At 42.7% G+C, this 25,600-nt stretch overlaps 1 protein-coding gene across 12 annotated transcripts in view; it reads right to left on the bottom strand.

Annotated features, from left to right (window-relative positions):
* SCHIP1 (schwannomin interacting protein 1) overlaps positions 1 to 25,600 on the bottom strand; it is a 125,704-nt gene that overhangs the window by 29,028 nt on the left and 71,076 nt on the right. For 6 of the 12 annotated variants that reach the window (XM_065876828.1, XM_065876829.1, XM_065876830.1 and 3 more), the window contains one exon: positions 173 to 291. The exons of 1 other annotated variant lie outside the window; for it this stretch is intronic. In XM_065876828.1, the coding sequence (XP_065732900.1) occupies positions 173 to 291 (119 nt within the window). Of the gene's footprint in view, positions 1 to 168; positions 292 to 13,571; positions 14,083 to 23,676; positions 23,961 to 25,600 lie in introns of those variants that run through there. 5 more of the 12 variants (XM_065876838.1, XM_065876834.1, XM_065876835.1 and 2 more) reach the window with 5 other exon arrangements.

Genomic DNA, 25,600 nt, shown 5'->3' with positions numbered 1-25,600 from the left:
AAAACAAACCCAACAAACAGGTGGAGAGGGATCTGTCTAGCACGCAAATAAAGGCGGCAGTATTATGGGGAAAAAATCCTCAAGGATTTAAAGGATATCTCTTATTAGACATACATAGTCAGATGACAAAATCCATTAGGCACATATCAGAAAATCAACTCAAAACACTCACCGGGAGGAAAGGCTTGGCTTCCCACTTTTGCTACAGCTGGTATAAATTCCCGGGCCATCATCAAAGAAGCTTCCAAGTGCCAACTTCTGTCGGATAGATTCTCTTTCATTTTTCTGTGCCTAAAATTTCAGGAAAATAAGACATGCCGATAAGCAGGCAGATACGTCACAACCAGAGGCGATCTAACTGCTAAGTCTCTTAGAACTATAATATTAGCCAAAAAGTAAACAGGCCAAAACACAAGAGCATGTGAATTATTAAGACTGAAATTCAACCAGTCTTTCCTGATTCCACGTCTGTGAGCATTTTCAGTGCTTTGGAGTCCTTTATGATCGCTAGCCTCGGAAATCACCATCACGGTAGTAAATGATCATCCTCAAGACAGAACCACAGTCGACCCCTGAACGACACGGGTTTGAACTGCCCAGGTGCACTTACAGCAGATCTTTCTCCACAGTAAATACTACAGTGCCACACCACCCACAGTTGGTTGAATCTGCGTATGCGGAACCACACAGACAGAGGGCTAACTATAAATTATAGGCAGATTTTTGACTGCGTGGAGGGTCGGCGCTCCTATCCCCAGGGGTTGTTAAAGGGTCACCTGTAGGTTATTGGGCACTATAATCTTTCTTCCTCTTACCTGCTAAATATAACAGAGTAAAGTCATGGAGGGCAAGCACTTTGTCCGAAATCAAATCACTTTTATCTCAAATGTGGCCCTTCCCTGGATCGTTTCACTTCTTTACATGGTCCCTTCAGTCCACTTTCTCTATGGCAAGAACATTAATTCGTTCAACCAACAGGCACCAAGCCTCTCTGAGAGGCAGGAGCTACGCTGTGACGCTAGAAGACGGCCCAGGACGGATAGACACAGCCCCTGCCTCCACCCATTACAGTCTTGATGGGGACTCTTGTTTCCATTCAAGCTCATCTCACCAGGTTTAGATTGTGAGAAATCCTAACCTAGTGCCTGGAATAGCTGGAGGATTCTCACTGGACCCATCTGTTTCATATTTTGAAGGGAAGTCAGGTCGGTGTGCATAGGAAAAGGATTTGGTAAACTACACTACTGAGATAACTTGGATACGTTTACAACACTTGGCTTCGCATAAAAGTCCCATAAAAACTCACCATGCTGAACTTTTAAACCCTTTAAACGACAGAAGATGAGACATGATTTCCTTAGCTAAAAATAAAACAACTACAAAAAACAAACAATGAGTTAGACATCCTGGGGTGAGAATGAGATTTTGGTTTTCTGTTTGGTGGGATGAGGGAGGCTGTGAGAAGCACCATTTTATGTTCTGAGCAGGGGGCTGAAGACTCTGCGGAACAAATTATATAACGAAACCCAGCTCACGTGAGTGGGTGTGGTTATGGAACGCACGACCGCCTTGATTCTCTCAGTAGGAGGTTCTGGAGCCACGTTTGCTGCTGCCAGTACCCACAAGTTACAGTGAAAGCTCTGAGCCATCATCTGAGCATCACTGTGTCACAGTAATGAAATGTACAACCTATGGGAAGGACAGGCTGAAAAATGGCTTCATTTCATCCCCAAGTGAAGGGCAATATACTACAGGTTAAGGCTGCTGTTTACTATGATAGCTACTAGTCACATGTAACTATTTACATTCAAATTAAAAATTAATTAATTAAAATAAAAAATTCAGTCCCTCAGTCATACGAGCTGCATTTCAAGAGCTCCAGAGCCACAGGTGGCTAGTAGATATCATATGGGAAGCACAGAATAAAATATACAACAGCGCAGCACCGCTAAGACAGCATCAGCTTCAACGGTCTGCATCAGAATTTCCTGTAGAGACTTTAAAATGCACATTCCCATTGCTTCTGTACCTTTGGGCTAAGATTAAGTGTAAAATACACATCCCTAGACTCTAGCACTGGGTATTTAGTTTCAATGGGTTTGAGAACTTCTGGGCGAAGGAAAGCTCATCTTCATTCTCCTTTTCTCTAACATTTAAAAATTCTTGGACACTACAAGCATTCTTTCAACTTTCATACTTAGCAATTATATTTAAATCTATCTGTCTATATAGATATCCCTCCCCCGCCATTTTGTCATGTACCAGTGGAACTGTGTCATACTAGGAGCTCCTGTATTTGTGTGTATCTGTTAATACAGCCACAAGGTGAAAGACTACTTTTTTTTTTTAATTAATTAATTAATTTTTGGCTGCATTGGGTCTTCCTTGCTGCATGCGGGCTTTCTCTAGTTGCAGTGACCGGGGGCTACTCTTTGTTGGTGTGCGTGGGCTTCTCATTGCAGTGGCTTCTCTTGTTGCGGAGCACGGGCTCTAGGCACACAGGCTTCAGTAGTTGTGGCACTCAGGCTCAGTAGTTGTGGCTCGCAGGCTTAGTTGCTCCACAGCATGTGGGATCTTCCCAGACCAGGGCTCAAACCCGTGTCCCCTGCATTGGCAGGCGGATTCTTAACCACTGTGCCACCAGGGAAGTCCCAAGACTACTTTTATACAGTTACAGATGTGATGCTGATCTCATATTGTTACCGGGCTAGCACAGCACTGAGCCCTGAGAAAGTAACCATGAAGTCGTAAAGGGAAGTAAGAATGCTTTTAATTTCACTAACTACTTGCAACTGTACTGCTGGGAACGTTAATTAAAGCAACCCACCCTTCCAAATATGTAAGGCTGGTACTGGTGATGGTCCTGCCAAAACAGAACCACAACACTTGACATCTTTATTTAAAACAAATTCATTTCAAAATCCCCAAATCTGCCACACAGATTCAATGTAGTCAGTGAACCTATTTCTCAATCCATATAACAGCCAAAAGAGAATCTCACTCAATGTCCTCTACAGTCAGAAAACCGTTGAGTGGAATGAAATATTCAAATATAAAATCGGTAGATCACAACATGTGTGTTAATGACTAATGTTGTCCAACATCAGCCTGGAGTCTGGAAGAGGTTTTATTTAAAGAAAACACCTTTCCCAGGTCTGAGGTGCGAACACACACTTGATTTCATGTCTATCTTTCCTGATTTACTTTGTATGCTAAAGCTATAGATAGTGGAGAAGGTCTTAAAAATATTTCTGTTTACACTAATTACTATTTTTATACAGAATACTTCATTAACAGTTTAAAGACAACTGTTTTGTAATACACAAACTTTCTCCCCTTCTCCTCTTCTCTCTCTGGATCCCACTGAACAAATCAAGAAAAGTATAAAGCATATAAAAGCCACCATAATCCCACCACTTAGACACAGATCACTGCTAACATTTTGGTATATTTTCTTCTAGCTTTTTTTACCTTATATGTGTATTTTTCTCTTTTTTATAAAATTGAGATCATAATGTTTATATTATGAGAATTTCCCTCCATTCAAAATTCTTAAAAAATACAATTGTAAATGGCCGCATATCATTCTCTCCTCTGGCGTTATCTTCTATTGTCACCCATTTGGGTTGTATCCAATTAAAAATTACAGAGAAGTTAGCATTTTACATGAATTCCTGCCCACATGTCTGATTATTTCCTCAGGATAAGTTCCTTGAAGTGGAATTACCAGATCAGCTGAGTGTGAACACTTGTTGAGGCTCCTGACACATTCTGTCACACCGCTCGAGAGAAAATCTGTTCCAATGTACATGCCCACCAGCAATGAAAAAGGGTGCAGCTTTCACTATATCCTGGCTAACACTGAGTATTTTCACTTAAAAAAAAATGCCAGTGTTTTTAATTTGATAGGCAAAAAGTGTTATTCTTTTTATTTTAATTTCTTTGATTACCAGTGAGATTAAATATTTAAATTTTTCAGTTAATGTACTTGCTTTTCTCTAAACTACTTACTCCTAGCTTTGCTTATTTCTCTATAAAGGTCTGAGAGTTCTGAATGTCCATCTTTCTGGTGCCAGATCTTCCACCTCTCTTCTCCACATCGATCGCTAAGGTGTCCACGTGGACACCATGTTGAAGATAAGAGGCAGGACTCATTCGATCCAGATCGACTTCTTTCCTGAGACGGATGTGATGCTTTCCCAGAAAAGGAGAACACACCTGACTGCAAAACATACACACCACATGCCTAATCATAACTGCAAATACTTACAACACAAATATCTTCTTATCAGAGCCACTCTTTGGACACCACTGCTCAATCTTCCTTTCGGAACAAACCGCCCTAACCTTTCAAGTAACTATGATTCAACTGACTAGTAAAACAGTTTTTCTCTTAAAATTCAACAACTGGAACCTGATTTCCTTCTTGTTGCCCACATGTGTAAAGTATGAGTGTGTGTGTGTGTGTGTGTGTGTGTATGTATGTGTAATTTCAAACTTCTTTTGTTCTCTAAGGAATTACACCTGCAGGGCAATTATGTCCTCCAAACCCCCAAAGCACAAACATGCCCCAGGGCGAGAAACAGTGAAGTGCACAGGAAAAGGGAGAAGCGGACTCAAAACTACACTCGCCAAGTGTGTTTATGGCAAGCGGAGCCATGTCCCCTCCTAAAATGGCCTTGGGAAATACTGTCATAAAACAAAAGTGAAACGTCTAAAATGGATATTGCAGGCAAAAAGCAAGACGGCACCTGAGGAGGAACGGCTCATCACTATGAGGCAGAAAGACTATCGAGACCATTATCAAGAGTGAAAATGTGCTCACAAACTCACCATTGACCAGCCACAGGCAGTGTTTTGTCCTTGCCTGTCGACGAATTCCCTGCTGCCACCCCCTGTGCCTGGGCAGATAAGGCTCACGATGGCTTTTGAGGGAATCCTGTGAGCCAAGATCTCAGAACACAGACCACTGAGCCATTTCAGACCCCGAACGCCGGTGCTCAGCCTTTCCCATTGTGCCACCATTCTGCTGCAATTCCCCAAAGTCGACGAGAAGAAAGAGGGGGGATTTGGTAAAAGAAATAAAAAGCAAACGGCCCAAGCTAATGTTCTGCTTGGTTAAATATCGGCTATCTCCAAATCTGGTCCGTCCCCAAGTCCTTTCCATACTTTCTTCAGGACACGGCTGCACCCGGTCCTTACACACCGGTTACCCGAGCCCCTCCTTGGGTCCCGCCTTCGTCCCTCTGGCACCCCGTTCACCTTGCTCGAAGCATCCTTGTGTCTCTGAAGCAGGGGCCACCTAGTCTTTCACATGCCGGCCTTACAAATGTATAAGCAGAAGGCTGTGTGTCTTGTGCATTTCTGAAATTTAATTGGCAAACTGCATGTTCCCGGGGGCAGCTGCGGGCCCACTGAGGTTCTCAGAAACACACTTTGGAACATAACATCCCGAGCCTAAACCGAAAGCCAGCTGGTGCTCAGGACACTGCCAGCAGCTGCTTCCTTCTGAGTCCTACACAGATGCTGATTCCAGATAGCTGGCAAGGAGAGGGCCTGTCTGACCCAGAGGAAGAGGTTCCATAAACTCCCCAAAGGAGGAAGACTATTTGAGGAAGCTTGGCTTAGAGAGTCCGGGGGCGCAGTTGATGCGAATGGCACAGCAATGCTCTAGGAACAAAAGCAGATGTTAAGCGTGGAAGCAGGGGCAACCGGGGCCTGGATGGGATTCAGTCGTGGGGAAGGGAAGTGGGAGAAAGGAAAATGTTTCCCCCCAGGTTTCCTGTCTTCCATCTCTTCCCTGGATTGATCTTCCCCTCCTTCCCAGCTCCAAGGTTTCTTACTTTTACCTGGGCACCATGGGAACTGAAATAGCTTGTTATATTATTGGATGTGCTTATTTTATAAGGCTGCCTCAGTACAATTCACTACAAATCCAGGAAGATACCACTTCTAGCAGCCTCCTTTCTGCCTTGCTAAAGCTGTTACCTCTGTCAGTGCTTCTTATGCTTCAGGGTGCCTACAAATCCCCTGGGGATCTTATTAAAATGCAGACTCTGACTCAGGGGCTGGGCCTGAGACCCTGCATCTCTAACAAGCCTCAGAAGTTGCGAGGGGTTAGCTATTTCACAAGAAGTTTCTCTAAGTTGAAGAAGCCTCCAGGCCTTGAATTTTCTTTCTCTATCTTCTACCTGGGTGTCCCACACAGGCCTCACGTCTGTTAAAGCAATGATAACCAATGGGAAAAAGGAAAGCAATGTGCCATTGAGAAAAAACTTCCTAAGGGCTGGGGGCTGCATTATTCTAGAAGCTGATGAATACCCTGGTCCCCCAAGGCCCAGGAAGAAACTCTGGATGCAGGGAGGTTGCTGTGCCATCGTGCCAAGTGGAGAATCGCATGGGTGGGTACACGCACAACGTGGCCCTCTCTCTCTCTGGTCACAAATTTCTTTAAGCCAGTAGCGCTCAAACTTGATTATACATGAGAATCATGTGGAAGGCTTGCAAAACCAGAGACTATTTTTCTGATTCAGAAGCTCTGAGGTGGGGCTGAGAAAGCGCATTTCTAACAAGTTCCCAGATGCTGCTGGCTCAAACATCCTGAGAACCATGGCTTTAAACACCTGAACAGATCGAGGAGCTACATGCAACACAGAGTTGCTTCTTCTTTAATTGAGCACGGATCTGTTGCCCGGGGAATGTCCAGACTCTGGATCCAGGTGCATTGCATTTGCAGCCGTCTGGCCTCTGCCAAAGGCCTTGCCAGGATGCCTGTTTTGAAGCAATTAGTGATCCCGTTGCTTCAGTGCAATCTATTGCCTAGTGATATCTGGCATCATTGCCATGAGCGGCATCCACCAGGGAATGCAACTGGCATTCTGGAGCTCCCAGTGGAAAAGAACTCTTCCTTTAGTAAAATAATAGTCACTCTTAGTTCTCTCCTCGGCTTAAGAAAGAAAGTTTTAGTCTAAATTTATAGGCGGCATTCTAGTGCGGAGGAGTCTGAGGCTTTTAAACATTAGGAATCAGAAGGACAGAACTTATTCGTTAATTAGGCAAATTTTATTAATTTTCTTTAAAACAAAAAATAAAAGAAAACCCAAATATACTGATAGTACTTTCTAGTTATTTTCTCACTATGGGTTTATCGCAAGATCAAAATACGAAAACAGCATTCTGTAAAAATATGGATTGTATGCTTTTGAATGTCAAGGGCATAAATACTTGCTCTGTGCAGGTTATTTCAAGTTCTTGCATCTTACTTCAAGACGCAAGCTTCCTGGGAAGAGCTTTTCAATTATTAGTGGAAGTGAAAGTTAAATAACCTAGTATCTTTCCATTGTATCACTGAATGGATAGTAAGTCTGGTTGTTCTGTTTTCAGTTTGCTTTTCTGACATTTTCTATTTCAGATACTTACACTAAACAATCCAGAAAGGTCTCCTGAAATGCTGTTGAAATCTCTTATCTGTGCATCCTCGCACCCATCTACCTAAACAAGTCCTCTGGACTAGATGTCAGGCCGGGCTGTTGGGCAATGTTGAGACCTGGGTTCGGCTTGCTCAGCATCAGACTCAACGGGAGAGCTGCCTTTAGATACCTGAAGTCCAGGACGGGCATCCATGGAGGGTCCAGGGGCCTTCTGACATCTGTTTTACTTAAGGATTTGCCTTTTGATAAAGGGTTGGGATGCCAGTTCAGAGGATGGAGATGTTTGTTTACAATTAGTTAACCCTGAGGATGGTTTGGCCTATCGACTGCATTCCTTCTCCTCACACTATAGGGAGAGGAGATAAACATGAGCAGGCAGACAGAAGTGCCGTCCTGGGCTTCCCTGGTGGCGCAGTGGTTGAGAGTCCGCCTGCCGATGCAGGGGACACAGGTTCGAGCCCTGGTCTGGGAGGATCCCACGTGCCGCGGAGCAACTAGGCCCGTGAGCCACAACTACTGAGCCTGGGCATCTGGAGCCTGTGCTCCGCAACAAGAGAGGCCGCGATAGTGAGAGGCCCACGCCCCGCGATGACGAGTGGCCCCCGCTCACCGCAACTAGAGAAAGTACTCGCACAGAAATGAAGACCCAACACAGCCAAAAATAAATAAATTAATAAACTCCTACCCCCAACATCTTCTTTAAAACAAAAAAAGAAGTGCTGTCCTGCAGTCCCTAACACTTGAACATCTAATTTTTAAGTACTGGAGCAAAAGTATTTAACAAACCCCTAGGGCTGAAGTTCAGTAGCCATTTCCGGCTGCATGGGAACTCTGGTGGAAGTACAGGAGCCCAGGGTGCAATCGACAAGGATGACTTATGTAGTGGGAGTATTTAAATGTCAAATCCTAAAGGGACACAGTTGAAAATTTTCCTCACCTCTGAGCAGCATATCCAAAACATGAACTGCTGGGTGCATCTTGAGCTCTCCCGGGTTCTCAAATGATTGCCTTCAGAGACTACTTTTAACACAGGACAGTGTTATCTGGGGACTCTATTTTTAACAGGTGCCATTTTACAAGTCTGTAAAACCACCTCACTCCTTCAGTATCACTGTCAGAACACAACAGTCTAAAACACCTACTGCAAGGTTATGCAACAGCCAAACCACAATCAACCACCAGGAAGCTGGTGTCCCCTGCCTCCCATATCAAGGTGGGCTGAGGATCTGGGGTAGCCGAACACAGGTGTGTGACCAGGAGGGAGGGAGAGCAGGAGCCCGGCACAGGGCAATCGGGACCAAGAAGACCCAAGTTAACCTCTTCACTCTGACACTTACTACTGCAAGTTATGGAGACACTTTAAGCCCCAGTGTCTTTTTCTGAAAAAAGGGATAAAGATACCTTATTTTTAAGGTTGTATTAAATGAGGGTCTTCCCTGGTGGCACAGTGGTTGAGAGTCCGCCTGCCGATGCAGGGGACACGGGTTCGTGCCCCGGTCCAGGAAGATCCCACATGCCGCGGAGCGGCTAGGCCCGTGAGCCATGGCCGCCGAGCCTGTGCGTCCGGAGCCTGTGCTCTGCAACGGGAGAGGCCACAACAGTGAGAGGCCCGTGTACCATAAAAAATAAATAAATTAAAATAATAATAATAATAAAAAGGATTAAATGAAATACTATATAGAAAGTACTTGGCACAGTGTCTGATCCAGAGAGAAATTCATTAAATGGTCTTACTGCTAATATTAAAGGTAGGGGCGGGGTAACCTCCTGAGAAGAGTGGAGAAAAGGATAAAAGAGATCCAGAAATGTCCAGAACAGACAAATCCAGAAAAGACAGAGAGTACACTGATGATTGTGGTGGGGAGGTGGGAATTAGGAGTAATTGCTAATGGGGACAGGCTTTTCCTGGGGGGTGCTGATGCAAATATTCTGGAATTAGATACTAGTGGTTTGTAGAACCGTATGAAACACTAAAAACCATCAAACTATATACTTGGACATGTGAATCTTATGGTATGTGAATTATACCTCAATTAAAAAATAAACCGTACCCTCCGCCCAAAATGTGTGTGTGTTTATTTTTTAAATTGAGGTATAATTCACATACTATGTATCTGGAAAATCTCGTTATCTGAAAGAACCCACTCCCTACCACGCTGGCTTACCGAGGTGCGCCAACAGGGTGATACGATGCAAAGAAACCTGAACTAGGAGTTACGAGCCTTCATATTTACAAGACCTAAAACCAACCGCGCCTGTTCCTCCCTTGAAAGAAAAGGAGATCCTGGCCCAGAAAGTGGAAGAGACTGTCCCGGGGGGCTGAGGTAGGGCTGGGCTCCGGGGTTCAGTAACTTAACAGGGTTCCTCAAGCATATTCAGCCCTTCCAGACAGGAAGACGGGAGGGTTCATGGAGGTCGACGGCTGCTTTTCCTCAGTAATTGTGTGGGGAGGGCAGAGCTCTTGTCTGGAATGGCAGCTGGCATTCTGCGTTCCTGTTTATTACAGTTTATCTCAAGCAGTCATTTCCATTCACCTTTTTAAAAAAACATGAGGCGCAGCTGTGGCTTCACTTTAAATATTGTTCCTTCCAGCTTTTTAATTTGTTCACGGGCTCCTCCCTAATCTTTCACCATAATTGGATGCACCACACTAGAGACAGCACCCCGGAGAAACAAAGCCAGGCAAAGTCGGCTTGCCCATCCTCCGACCACACACGGCCCTGCCGGCAGCTCCTTCTGCCAGGAGTGGCCTGGGGACAGAAGGTAAGGCCAGCCTGCTGGTGTTTGCTCTGCTCTGGGACAAAGTGGGAGCCAGTCCTCTCCCGTGCTTCATGTTACATTTTCTTGATTTCCTCTCTCTCTCCACGGGTATAATTTGGATCTATCCCCAGCCCTGAGATGGTGCAGGCTGTGTGTTTTCTAGGTCCACACTGACCATCTGAAGGTCCACATCCTTCCAGGTGGCATCAAGTCCACGGCAGCTTATTTGTTTGTACGCCTCCCCATTTGGACTGTGAGCTCCTTGAGGGAAAGCCCAGCCTCCCTTTCGGGATCCTGGCCCCACACACAATGCCAGGGACACAGGAAGGCTCTTGGTGAGTAACGGCTGACGGGGTCAGGACATCGACTGGCAGGCTATGTGCCTCTGTGTCCTCAAGACAATGGGCTGTGGGACCCAGTGGGTCAGAGGCTGCTCAGAGAAAGGCAGGGCCGTGATAGACCGGACTTTCACACCTAGGATTCTGCCAAGGTGCAGGCTTTCCTTCCTAGACACTAAGATGTGCTTTCTGTTGAGTACAGTCTTACTACTATTACTGAACAAACCAGAGGTCCTTAATGAAATATCAGGACCTTCCCCAAGGAACTGAAACAGATGTGTACTCTTTTCCTTCCTTTGCCTGGGTGGAATCTAATTTTAGTCATCATAAAGTGACCTTTCCCCTGAAGGCTGTTTGCCTGACTTTGAAACAACCTTGTAAAATAATCCCTATATACATGCGGTATTTATCAGTGCAACTGGTATAAAAAATTCTACTGTACCCAGGCAGGGATATACCGATTTTCCAAGTGTTTTGGACAACTGACCTCAGAGTGACAGGAGATGAAAGAAGAAATTATTAAAACTTGTATTTTTATTTACGTTTTAAACATCTTATTCTTAAAAATATCTATTTGTATACAGTCAGCCCTCCATGTCTCTGGGTTCTGCATCTGCAGATTTAACCAACCAGAGATCAAAAATATTTGGGAAAATGCCAGAAAGTTCCAAAAAGCAAGACATGAATTTGCCATGTACCCAGCAACTATTTACGTAGCATAGCATTTACACTGTTTTAGGTACTATAAGTAATCTAAAGATGATTTAAAGTGTACAGGAGGATGTGTGTGGGCTATATGCAAATACCGTGCCATTTCATAAAAGGGACTTGAGTATCCTGGGATTCTGGTATCTATGGAGATCCTGGAACCAATCCCCTGTGGATACCAAGGGACGACTGTATATGTTTTATACATAAAAGATGTACTTTTACAGTGGTATATATGTGTAATATATGAATAGAATATATGTATATTAAAGGCTTGGGCTCAAAAACATCTTACTGATGAATACAAGGTGAAAAAACCCTACAGACCACTGCTTTATGGCATCTAATTTAATTTTCTAGGTAGTCAGCCAAACAGCAAAAACCAAACAGAGAAAAAAAACTTAGAAAAGAAAGATTCTAATTAGGAAAAGTGATTTTTATATTAGCTAATTATTTTCTATCCTTTGTATTTTAAAGAAAGCACATGTTGCCCTGTTTCACTAGAAGTTCTTAATGAAATGATCAATAGTGGTTTTTTAAAAAGGAAGCCTTTGTAGTTATCATGATATGCATACATTTGAAAGCACTTTGCCTGAGAAAAATAGTTAAAAGCTGAAATGACAACAGAACGACTTCCATGTTTAGGGTCCACAACAATATATACTGATCGCTGGGCATCCTCCACATCTAAAAGTTTCATCCAGTGGTCTTTTGTACTAACCTCTCAGATACTATTACTCTTGAAGTCACATGTGGTGTTCTACTGCCTGAGTGAGATTAAGGGTTATACAATTCAACTCTGTTTTGTTGTTGTTGATGTTTTAAAGCTACTTGAGCCTTACATGTTTGTCACTTTAGTCAACGCTGTATCAGGTTGCCTGCATACCATGGCTCGGTCATTCCAGGCATCTGGGCTCTCTGTTTCTAAGTAGGATGAAACTACAGTGGTCATTACTTTATTGTTATTGCATTAGCAGTGGTATGTCTTTCATTTTCCTAAGTGCAAACTGACCTACACTTTCCTAGCTGAGAAACGCTGTGACAAAGAAAACCGTGACTAGTCCTTTGGCACTGAAAATAGAGGCAATATGAGAACTGTGCACTTGTTCTACCGGGTTGGGTAAGTGCCCGACTCTGATTGCTGAGTGTCCCAAGTATCTTTTGCACACCCACTTCCGGCAGGAGGGGACATCGGAGAGGTGTCTGGGTTTCAAGACTCTATGAGCACTTATCCCCTTGGGCCCTCACTTCCTTCTTGGGGATCACAAAACACACAGGACAAAAAGGACAAAAAACACACAGATCAACAGGGCAGGTCATTTAAACCTATTTAAGTTTCAGCTCCTGGAGAAATGACATAAACTATTGTGAACTGCTCTAAGAAATAAAGTATGTCCTTAAAACAGGCCTCATACTCACACACAGTTATGTATGTAAGATTTAAATTGCCATATTTTACATTATTATACGTAAAGATCTATCAAGACAGAAGCTTTTATCTCAATCTAGGGGAAAAAAGTTAGTGACGTATTTGATCAAATTAAAAATTTAGGAGCAAGTTTTACTGTTTTAGGATATTTGCCTTTGAGGGAAAACAGGTCTTTCCTTCCAGGTCCATGATGGAAGGTCCCTGATTCTTCATACTGGGCTGTGTTGTGACCTACACTTGACTTATGGGAAATAATAAGGGGGAAGGACACAGTGTTTAGCCTTCTGTGGACAGACAAGCATATGCTTGTAGTTTAATTTCATTACCTCAACCATATAACTAAAGCTATTTTTACTTGGGGCTGTTATTACCAGACAATTAGCATAAAAAACATACCAAAAATATATTTACTGACTTTCAAAAGAAAAGGCAAGCAAAGAATTAGCAGATACTGTATCAGTTTTTTTTTTTTAAAACCTCACACTTCTCTTAGTAAACCTTTATATTTTTCATTGTTTAAAAAAGCCAAACTCAGAAAGATAGATTACACATGCTAGTAATTATTTCTTGCAGGTGAACTGTCAACATGTCAGTAATTTAAAAAATTATTCCTTCACATAAAAAGCCTGCCTAGAAACTATATGCATAATAGAATGTTTTTCAATTTCAGAAAAACAACATGTGTATTCCAGTTACTGCTATAATATATTAATGAATACAAACTGGGAAACACAGAAAGAAGAACTCTCCCAGCTTAATGCATTCGATTCTGAGCATTTAGCCTTCCTGAATAGATTATAGCAATGGCCACTGAGTGTGGAATTTGGCCACTCCTCAAGGGTGATCTTTCTCCCAGTTAGAAAAATGGTCCGATTGTTTACAAACAAAAGAGCTCTCCCCCCTTACCTTTTTATAATCCCCCTCCATATCCAATGGGGATTCTTGACTGATGATGTCATCCATTCCATCACTGTCCAAATTCATCCTTTAACTCTTTAGAATTTCACTTAAGAAATAACCTCCCATGAATTCTGATAGGCTGACGTGCAGTTGCCCAGGACCCTGGTTACCGCTCATGCTGACATGGAGAGCCAGCTAAGAGTTTGTGTCCGGCTGTACGTAACCTTGCCCCCCTCTATCTCAGAGACACCGCCCCACCTGGCCTCCCTGGTCTGTCCTGCGCTCCAGCACGGGGGCAGCTGCTGTTCTCCGAGACTAACTCTGCCCTGACACTCAGCTGGTTGAGTCCAGTCTTACCACGTCTGCCGTCACCTTACCCTGAATGATCCTGCCTGGATTCCTCTCCCCAGCACCTTTTCTACCCCAAGTCGAGCAAAAGCTGATTCAACTCCCCAACTCCCCGCTTCAGGACTGAATGTGGATAGGAGTTCTGTAAGAAATCCAGCAACCTTTTACTGAACCAGCGGTAGAGTGTATGGGATAAAAATAGATGTAAAGCCCAGCCTCGCAGACTTCACTGGTGAGTTAAAAGCCGGGTCTTCCGTGCCAAAACCGAACAGTATAATTTAAAAGTTAACCTGTAAGACAGATGCTTGCCTTTTTTTCCTTTTCCCTATAACCAATCGTTCCTTAAAATCAGATGTAAAAGTCTCATCTTCAGGGAGAAACCCCAACACAAGAATGAAATTCATTTCCAACACATTTCCAACTTCATTTCTGCTCCAGGATCGCTGCTTTGTTCTATTAATATAGGCAAGAGAAGAAGATCCATCAACTTTTCTTTAAAAGCTGGTGGCAGGCTTTTTCACAAAAGAGGACGTTCCTTTCTGCTGCTCTCTTTACCCTTTTCCCATGGCTTTTGGTTTTGTTTACTGGCTTTACATACAGAGAAGGAAAAGGCCCACAGCTGGAGGATGTTCTGATGCAAGAAGCAGATAAACAGAAGTGCACACACAAACACACACTCCTCGTTATCGAATTACTACTGCCACAAACTAAAACTTATATCCAGTATTTTTTAAAAGTTACTGTGTGCAGGAGAAATGGGCCAAAGAAGAATTCAAAGGCCAAGGCTCTGTTCAGCGGCACAGTCTTTTAGTCTGACATGCTTGGACAGGAAGCAGCAAATGTACCAGTCAATACTTCCTCCAGTGTGAACTCCTGACCAACCTCAATGCTGTTAAGAACAGAGTTCTAAAGCAAAAGTGCGGTTCAAGACAGCTTTGGCACCTGAACCTTTGCCGACATGCTCACATTCACTTGTCTACCCTCCCTCTCCACAAATTAAAAAAAATTCAATTCGTGGTAGACTTGTAGCATCAAGGTGTCTCACTGTAGTAGCCCTGCTTCCTTAAAGCAAATATTTTCCCTGCAACCCATGACCCATATCCAAACACCCCTTTAACTCCATCCACCCTCATCCTCCACCTCAGTTCCCAAGAGAATGTCTTGTACCTTTGTCAGACAGTTTGACAGAAGTTGTATCTCCTGAGCCACACTTGCTTTTGGGAAGGGCTTCTCTCTAGCAGAGATCTCCCTTGTCCTTGGAACGTTGTCCATAGAAGGAAACATTAATAGTTCATATGAGTGCTTTTCAACCGAAATCTTCTGTGGAAACCACCTACAGTTAGAAGGCAAACATGGGTCTGCTCAGGTTGAAGAAGGGGGCCTACCATCAATTTCAGTGATTTCAGTCTCTTACCTAGGTTAGCATCCTAGCCCACTTAGCAGTCTATAATCAAGAGCTAACATGGATGCAGCTATAAAAATTTATTAATTTATTTGGCTGTGCCATGCAGCTTGCAGGATCTTAGTTCCCCGACCAGGGATTGAACCCAGGCCACCGCAGTGAAAGCGCTGAGTCCTAACCACTGGACCTCCAGGGAATTTCCAATGAAAACTTAGAGAGTACAAGACTTAGTAAAGTACATAAAACTATAAGCCTAATTACTAACACCTTTTGACTTTAATTTTAACAGGGTGGCCTTAAATGTATAGTTAAAATGACTGAACCCTCACTATTAACTATGTATATGTATAAACATATTCAAATTAATTTACATACACCAATAATACATTGGCCACATACATACATATATATGCATATGCATATACATTAATAATATATTACCTTTTGGAGAAGGGCACCTCAAAACCTCAAAAAGATGGAAATTCTCCAGCCATATAACAGCAGCAAGGGTTAGTACTAAGAAAGTACTAAAGATCATTCCCCTCCTCCAGCCCCTATATCTTTTCTTGGCATAAGTGATTCTCTCATAAGTACTATATAGAGACAAGTGATAAATCATGTCCTCTTGAAGCTTGGTCCCCAGTGGTGATGATTTTATTTTGCACCCTCCCTAAAGAAGTGCTCAGCACATAGCCTTGTAGTCCAGACCCTTTCCAGAAGGAGCTGTACCACCGCTATCTGGATGGCTTGTGCCGGCTTAAAATACCTGCTGTTTTCCTAACATGTGAACTGATCTTCGATGTTTTCTAGAGCTTTGCTACTCAAAGTGTGTCCTCCAACCAGAGCATCCACATCACCTGGGAGCGGACTGCAAGTGCAAACGCTCAGCTCTCACCCCAGACCTACTGAATCAAAAAATGCACTTTTAAAAGAGCGCTAGGATTTTTTGAGTGTGCTTTAAATTTTAGAAGCACAGCTCTAGACCTTGAAAAAATTCATTATAAGAGATTATATTACTTTAGATCATATTTCTAGGCATGGTGGCAAGGTCTTGACTTTAGACGCCTGGGATCAACGCTGTAATTAATTTCACTTCCAAGAGGTCCAAATGAATGCAGGAGAGGAAAAAACAAAACAAAACACGACCTCAAAAGGCTTGAGCTGAACATAACGTTTGGTGGTTTTGTAGCAGCTACGCACAAACAAGAGGATAACAGTCACTCATGTCTTTCCTACAGAGAATTCTTCCTGATTCCTTCCTCTACTGCTGCCCTCTCTAAAATGAACTGTGCTGGCAAAACATGGGCCCAGATACTAATGCTTCCCCTTAGAAAATGTACACAGAGCCACTTACAGTCCCTGAGGTTGAAAGGGCCTCTGCTCACCCCCCTGCCCTGAAATTCAAGGACTAGAATGGAGAGCTTCAGTTTCCTGTCAAGCCATGATCTGAACTGCAAGGTGCATTGCTCACGTGAGCTAATGCTTTTAAATGATCATTATCGGTCACTGGTGGAAATTATTGACTGAGAACACCGACCGCATTACTGGGAAATCACTTATGCATTGTCAAAAGATTTTCCTATTCCTATTGATGGAAACTATTTCATCCTGATTAACCCTTTAGCCTCCTACAGCCTTTCCTTCCACCTTAATATCCAAATTCCATGCGCTATACAAACCGACACCTGCTTTATAACCTCTTTTCAAATAAACTATTTTCTTCTGTGAATGTTTGTCTAAATTTGCTTTGCTTTTCAATTAAGGTATACCGATAGCTAGATAAACCACGAACATATGCGTGCAATTTTACAATGGACTTTTCAGTGTAGGTTTCAAAAGTTAAACTAATGGCATTGGGAGCATGGAGTGGAGGAGGTGAAAGTGTTGGGAGGAGACAGAGTGCCGGTCGTTGACCCACATCAGAAAAACTGAGGACCACAGACATGAAGCTTTCTGCCCAGCTGGAGACCTGAGTACAAGAAACTCAACTGCAGTCGCTTGGATGACGACGGCACAGCTTCCGAGGGAGACCAGGATTAATGCCCTCATTATGTTTTTCTGTGTTCTTAGCATTCTTTCCCCCTTAATGGCTCTCCTACGCTGATTGTCACTAGGCCTTCGGATGGTTGTTTTCTTCTGAATTCAAGCAATTTTGTCAAAGTACTTTCTATTTCAGGAAGCTCGGTAATTTCTGATGCTTCTAGATAGTGCCCAGGGGAATACTAAGTACACCAAGATTTCCAATTTTCCCTTGGTATAGAGAATATAAATAAGTAATAGAATACGGCGCTATGGATGTCGAGCTTCTGCGTGTGAAATCTTAGTTTAAGATCGTGTGTGCGTGCGCGCGTGTGTGTGCGAAGGTGGGGTCTCTACTCTCCAAAAATCATGCATGCGCTGATATATATCATAGTGATGTTTCCATTTCCTTCCCCTCCTCTATCCCCAGCCCCTTTCCAAGAGAAAATACTAGGCTTTTGGCTTAAGATATGCATATGCACATTTATTTCTTAAAATCGCTTGATGTCTAAAACGTGATGTTTGAGGCCCCCAGTGCTACTTTAAATAGGAATGATGTGCTTGTACTAAATTTCTATTTCAGATCAGGCCCATACTGAAATCCTGTTAAGACGCTTTCCGCCCCCCCCCCCCCCATTTGGGCACCTACCACTGTGCTCCTTTTGTGGTAAAAAATATACAACATTAGATTTTCAGATATACAGCCTAAAAACAAGTGCAGACGAGTTTACATCCAGAACTATTTTCTTAATTTTTAAGGTGATGGATATGTTTGTTACTCTCTCCTCAGACAAACACACTGTATCTCAACAAGGCAAAACACAATTATACCCCAACCAGGCAAAACAATGAAAACAAAGAATTCTTCAGCACTTAACTATGGGGAAAAAAATTTCCCAATCAAATAAAAATCTATAGAACAAGATGGAAAAATAACTTCATTGAACTTTATTTATTTAGTTTTCATTGAACTTATATTTAAAAGCCTGTATCAAGCAGCGCACTAAATGCTTTGAAATTCCCCTCTCCATTAGGTCAATATATTTTTTCCCTGCTATGGATGAAACCAGGCTTAAATTGAGTGGAATCTTAAATGGAGTCAAATTTGATACCTTGTTTTCTCATTCACAGGAAGAGGAACTTGGGAAATGAGCCCTCCCTTGCCCTGGTGTCAACAGGGACAGACTATATTTCCTTTCTTATGAAATAACCCACTAGAATCTGGGCATGAAGGGCTGTTTACTACTTTCTCCAGCAAGAATTTTTAATGTACTATTTCAACTGATATAACCCTTAGTTTTATCATTTGAGACCAATATAGGACATCTTTTATTTTATGTGCTGGGTATGACACTTCAATTGGGCTGAAACATTTTGTCCAAGAGGTATTTGGTGTTTCAGGAGCCAGTAAAAATATCCCTCTATATGGCAAAAAGATTTCTGAAAACTTTGCAAAATTCAATATATTAAGAAAGGTGGCTTGAGGATGAGTATTTGCCTCAGCTGACCACAGGTATTTTGAAAAAGTACTTGGGGATGGACCATGAGGTTCACCTTGGAAAAATTCTCTTGGTGAAGGAAAGGTAGGTATGGAGGTGTGTTCTTAATGCATTGTCTCTGGGAAGGGGGGGGTGTCTGTCTCTTTCATTTTCTTCTTTGCACTGTGTCTCCCATCTCGGCAGATGGGATGCTGGCAACTGGGCAAGAGGCTCGTAAGCCAGGTATAAGGAATACCAGGATCAGCTTCACCAACTCCCCGTTGCAGTGCACAGATCTGAGCTTCTCTCTGGTATTATGATGCAAAATCCTCGTCCTGGGGCCTCGGAACAGCACCAACTGCAGAAGATGCGATTCAGTCCAACACACATTTATTGAACACGTACTCTGTTTGCAGGGCAGGAAATGAAAATCAGGTCTTTGTTCTCAAGAAGCCTGTTGTCTAATGGGGGAGACAGACTTATATGTCACTAGCTGTAAATGGGTTCTAACAGAAGTAAAAGCAAAATGCACTGAGAAGGAGAAAGCTTCCTGAAGAAGGTGACATTTGAGCCTCAGAGCACATCAGCTTGCAACAGGTAGAGAAGCAGGTGTGTGTGTGGCAGACTTTGTAGGCTGAGGCATCAGAGCAAAGAAAAAGGACTGATGGCAATTTGGGGGCAGGAGTACAGGGCTTGGAGGGAGGAGTGTTTCTGCCCAGGGTTCTGATCATGGTTCGGCCTTGACTGCCATACAAAGGGGTTGGAAATTTATCCTAAAGAAAATGCGGAAGCATCAAAGATTTCTCCTCTGCTTTTTCAAGACCAGGTGTGTATTTGAAGAAGAGTTTCTTTATGCTCCCAAGCGAGGAAAAGGACGAGAGTCATTCACATACCATTTCACTTTCTTTCTCCTCCATTCCTATGGTAGCTAAGAACGTGAGGGTGTGGTTTATATCTGGGGTGGTGATAAGGGAACTTAAGCAATGGAAAGAAAGGGATAAAAGCATGTCATTGGCTTTCCATTCACATCAATCTCCAAAATTAACTGCTGGGAGAGAGGAGAAAATATTTGGGAGTTTTTAAGCAAAATGGACCCTTTGACCTAAGCGTGTACTTTCAAGTTAATGATATTTCAAAGCTTTCTATCAGAGATCGTTTAGAAGAGTCTGGCCTCTCGAAGGCTGCCAGGCCTGAAGCTGTGGGCAAGGCTCTTTCCTGAAGAGACTGGCTTCCTCCCAAGACTGGAAAATGGAGGTTGATGGCTCTATCTTTTAACACGGCTACGACTGAAAATGACAACACATGCCTCAGTAACCTCTGTGCTAATGTAAACCCTTGGAGGGAGGAAAGTACACGAAGATGATGACAATGTGAGAACCTTTAAAAACAAAACAAGCACGAAAAATTCTGCCTGAGAATTTCTCTCTGATCCTCCCTCCTTGGATGAAGTCGTTCAAAGCACAGTGCATCCACCCACCTCAAGCAGTGGTTTTCCAGCTCTTGGAAGCAGTGAAACTCTGTTTTTTCAAAACAGTCATATCTATTTGGAAAAGCAATACGTGAGAATCAGCTATACTTCTACATATTAGTAATACATAATTGGGAAGTGAAGTGATGCATGGTTTTCCTGGGCTGCTTATAATCTTCACTGAGCCCTTTATGTGCATTGGGAGAAGATAGCTCTTAATTCATGGTAACTGACTTGCTTATGCAGAAAGGTGGCCTCTGGCAGGGACCTGCCAACTCTCATGCCAGGATGTTAACTAGGAAAAATCCCATTTCACAGATGAGAAAAGTAACAAGAATTAAGGGGATAATCGGACCCACAAACACTGAAACCGGGGCAGATTAATGGTAGGAGGCTAGAATAGGAATAGGATTGAAAGTCACCCCAATGGCCATCAGAATGTAACAAACCACAATGCTATAGGATGTTTACAGTGTCTTTCTTCTTAGTCAATTTTATATACAGTAGGCACATCCATCCATTTTATTTGGGAGCTTGTTCTTAGCACTGGGAGAGCAGATTGACACAAACCTAAAAATCCCTGCCCTCATGGAGCTTCCATGGAGAGAGGGAGACAGAAAATAGACAAATGAGTAAAAGTCTGATGGCTGGTGATGAATGCCAAACATAAAAATAAAGTGTAATAGAAATATTGGGATAGAACTGGGGAGTTGGAAGTTGACATAGTAAGTCCAGAGAAGGCCTTCACAAGAAGGTGACATTTGAGCAAAGATCTGAAGAAAGTGAGAGAGAAAGCCACGGGGGTTACCCACAGGACAAATATAGGATGCCCGCGTGAATCTGAATTTCACGTAAACAGTGAACAATTTTTTAATATAAACATGCCCCAAACACTGCAGATCGTTTGCTAAATCTGCAACCCTATACAGGGTACCCAGAGGAAGCACATGTCAGGCAGGAGGGGCAGCAAGTGCAGGGCCAGGCCAGCATGGGGGGAGGGGAGGAAGGGACGGAGGGAGGGGGACGTGGGAGAGGACTCTGAAAGGCATCAGGGGTGAGGTGATGTGGGGCCCTGGGAGGACATGGGCTTTTATGTCGAGGAGGAGAATTTTGAGATGGGTGACAGGCTCTGACTTAGGTCTTGAAAAATCATTTTGGATACTTGTTGAAAACAGACTATGGAATGGGGGCAAGGGCAGAAGCAGCCCCAGTTAGGAGGCCGTTACCGCGCTGCTGCTGCTGGCAACGAGAGTAATAACAACATATATCTAGACACGTGCACCAAAATGCCCAAGTAAGTTTGAGGGGAATGGCCTCCGAAGCCCCCTTCATGGGCTCTCCATTAAGAAACCTTGGTACACATTGATGGAGGAAAGAAATCGGCCCTACAGATAAATTCCTTCTACTCACTAAGATGCTAACCTTGAGGAATTTGCTTTAACCACTGCATTATCATCCTTAAGAATAAGTAAATAAATAAATAAAGGCTTCATCAGAAAAGGGGAAGTTTCTGAAAAACATCAAACTGTCGATATCACCAGTGACCGTGACAACGTCAAGCCAAGAACTTAGAGAAACCGCCCTTGCTGAATCCAAACGCACATGGTGTGCCCAGTGGGTTCTAAAACTAAGGTTTCTAAGTAGGATCAAGACGTGGCTTCAAGGTTAATGTTTTTGTTTATGCTGAGTTATGAATAGAGGGAGAGCATTTCAAAAGAACATACACATGAAGATAGTCCTATAAAACTCCATGGAGACGCAGAATCTGTTGCCTACTATTATTTGCCTAATGCATGGGATTTTATTGTGAAAATAAGCAATAAATACTTCAAAACTCTCGAACACATAATGACTGTTCTATGTTGTAGTTCATATAAAATAAAATCAATTTGTCTTCCTCTGGAAGCAGTAGGCTAAAAAATCTCTCCTCTCCGGATGAAACTGCTGATATCTGACCAATTTTTGACTTGTAAAACCAGTGATTCCATGTTCAACCTAATGAAAAGATATAGGGAACGATCTTATAGTATCTTGCCTTTCAAAAATTAAATTACATAGCACCTCTGAAAACTGAGCAGAAAAATGATTTTAATTATTATAGTAATTTAATCACCTGTAGCCATGCCATAAGTAGGTTAGGCTCTCCCTGGATGTTGACACTACGCTCCCAAACTGTATTCTGTGTAAGTTTTGGCTGTTTCCTCAGATCATGACCCTTTTCTCTTGGAAAGAATTCCTATGAAGTACCATCTTGATATTTAGGATCTATGGCCCTAAATGTACTAGAAAATAAAAATACTCTAAGACAAGTCTACAGTTACAAAATTCCAATTATTAAGCAGAGCAAAAGTGGATAAATACACTTTCTAGGCACACATTACTTAGCTGAGAAACGACTGCCTTGAGTCTTGTGAGATGTACTATCCTGCCTGCATATAGTCACCACTGTGAAACCCGACCTTATGAGAAACACCTGCTGGTCTCAGGTAACCTACCTCACACAAGGAAGAGGCATTGTTAGACTAGAGAAACGGTCCCTTAGAGCTTCTAAACTCGGTCAGTTGAGTGATACCCTGATATTAACTATCCAGGACTTGGACTAGCCGTGCTTGCTGCTGCAAAGAGCAATTTCTCTGAGAACATTCTCATTGTCTGTTGACAACGAGGATACTTTCAATGTTGCCTCCACAGTCCAGTCACGCTCTAGAACTGGTCTTCTGAAATCATCTGTGTTTACTTCGACACTCCAGAGAGCAAGTTAGCACACAGATGAGTATGTATTACTAGAAATTTTCTATTTGGAGTTTTTTATACATGTTGGTACCTTAATTCTTATTTACTAGTCATTTAAAACAACACACTAGTAAAAATAAGTTTGGAGAGACATACGAGAGCAACTTTAAACGTCAAGTGCATGCCAGCTAATTTCCGAAAATTCTTAGATCATCAATTATTACTTCCTATTTATATAATTTCCTTCAAGACAATCCTAAAAACTGTATGTGAAGCAAGTCACAACCCTATGCAATGAGCAAAACTCGTATTTTTCATTGTTATCTACGTGAAATTCCAGATAGATTTTCCTTCTCCAAAGCCCCTGAAATTCAATTACAGTTCAAAGCAGTTCGTCTCATTTGCACAGACATACAGAATGTGCAAAGCACAGATCACCTCAGTGGATTTCACATATGCTTTAAAGGTCAAAGAAGCAGTGTTTTCTGCCCCATTACTCCCCAGAAAATCTAATTACAATTCAGATACTGTATGCGATGAAGGCCAGCAGTGGAGGATAGCAAAATCCCTTGAAAATCCGGAAAGAGGCAACCTGCTGCTTTGGAAGAGGAAGGCCTCCTCTCCCAAAGGATGCCGGCCTCACAATCACGCTTTAAATCTTACCTGATACGAACAGTTCTCCTGATGTACCATCTCAGTGCATCCTAGGGCGCAGACCCCAAACAGGACTGCTCAGCGAAGCTGCGGAGGGAAAGCGCGGAGCATCCACTGGCGGAGAGCAAGCCCTGGGAAGGCAGGGGCTCCCCGCAGATTAAAATGGATGCTGTTTCGCTGATCAACCTGCGCAGTGGCACTGCCTGTGCCGGGAAGCGCGCAGCGAGCCGAGCTGCTCTCCTCGGAAAGCAGCAGTGAGGCTTACAAACATGGAGCTAGGACCGGGCTGGGGGAGGGGGCGCGCTCATCACTGGCACAATCAGCCAATTATATTATAGGCACAAAGGAAAGGATCAGCCTGGGGCTGGTGTGACCTTCTGGTGCTTTATGAAGGCAGTTAACTGATGTGGAAACATTCTAGTCCTCATTAAAGGGAAAAAGGCCGGCGAGGGAGAAAGAGAGAGACAGACACAAATCAATGTTGCAGTTGAACATTTCTAACCTCCGGCATCATCCTTCCTGCCCACAGATGCTGCCTGCATGGTGCTTATGAAACGAGAGGCCTTAAGGATCATTTCATAACTTTTAACAGGCGAAAGGGAAAACAATCCATTCTGAATACTGACACTGAAGGGATGTTCTCTGTGTTGAGTGTCTGAAATGTTTGTCAACTTTATAACTAAAAGGAGGGCCTTCGCTCTTTAAAAAATATATATTATTTTGTAATTCTTTTGATCTCCCACTTCTTTTTGGCTCTTATCAGCATGCTTTTTAAGTCAAACAGAAATAAGATGAAATAATTTTCCTATAATTTTTTAGGGAGGGAGCTTATTAAAGTATTAAAGTCAGTATAATTAATTCATTTCATGAAAATGAAACTAAACTGCAAGGTTTTTTTTGACAGTTAGGCCATATATGTATATGGCCCAATGCTGTGACCTGAATATATAGACACCCCCAATATATCACAATATGATTGTAGAGACTGACCATTTCACCTAAGAGACAGTAATGGAAAGGATTCTGGGCTTTCAGAGAGTAATCAAAGGACATACAAGTTGGACCATACATGTCTCTGGTAAAAAGAGTAGCCGATTTCCAAAATACTTCAGGGTGGTTCTAGGATTTTAGGATATATAAAGAGGAACAACTAGGCTTATAAATTCGTGAAGCTCATTTAATGATAGATAATTTAAAAACTAAACACAATAAAATTTTCTTATCTCTATTCCTTAGTCACCATAGGGCAACTCATCTTGCTATTTCTTCATAAAATGGCTCTGAGCAAATCAATGATATTCAATAAAATCTTGACTGAATTTAAACCATCAAATAAAAAAAATCAATAGAGATATTATTCTTAAGCTATTTTGGTACAGCTATATCTATCTACCTTCTTAAATAATCTTACTAATAACTGCAAAGTCTTCATTATGCTATTAATCGAGAAAAACAAGTACTTTTTGCCCGACGAATGGAATCAACATGTTTGACAAGTTTTCATATCAAGCTCGATCTTAAGGAATGCTGAGAGTTTGTGTTAGGAATATTTGGTGATATATTTTTAATTTTATAACATCTCTGCTTCTCGGAAAGAAACAAACCTATTTTCCTAAATATTCTTAATTTTCGTGATTTGAGATTCTGACACGAGAAAAGTTGGCCCTCTGAGTTCAACCCGAGACACACTCACAAGCCTGGCTTCAGCTTCCTGTTTAGGACAGTGGAAAGGTGGCAGGAAAGGCCCAGCTGATGATCTCACAGGCTGGCATTTCAGCACTGGTCCAATGGGTTCAAAGGAAAAAGCACTCTGGACGTGCACCCTGCAAAGTTCACGGGCCTTCTCCCTGGAATCTAGGAGAGAGCTAGGCCACCTAACATGTGCAAGACTTTTGAGGCCTGTTCGTTGGAGGGTGGCACAATGAGAGCTTGA

This window comes from Phocoena phocoena, chromosome 4, assembly GCF_963924675.1.
Source record: "Phocoena phocoena chromosome 4, mPhoPho1.1, whole genome shotgun sequence".
NCBI classification, from domain to species: Eukaryota; Metazoa; Chordata; class Mammalia; order Artiodactyla; family Phocoenidae; genus Phocoena; species Phocoena phocoena.
This window is presented reverse-complemented; position numbering and strand designations above follow the sequence as displayed.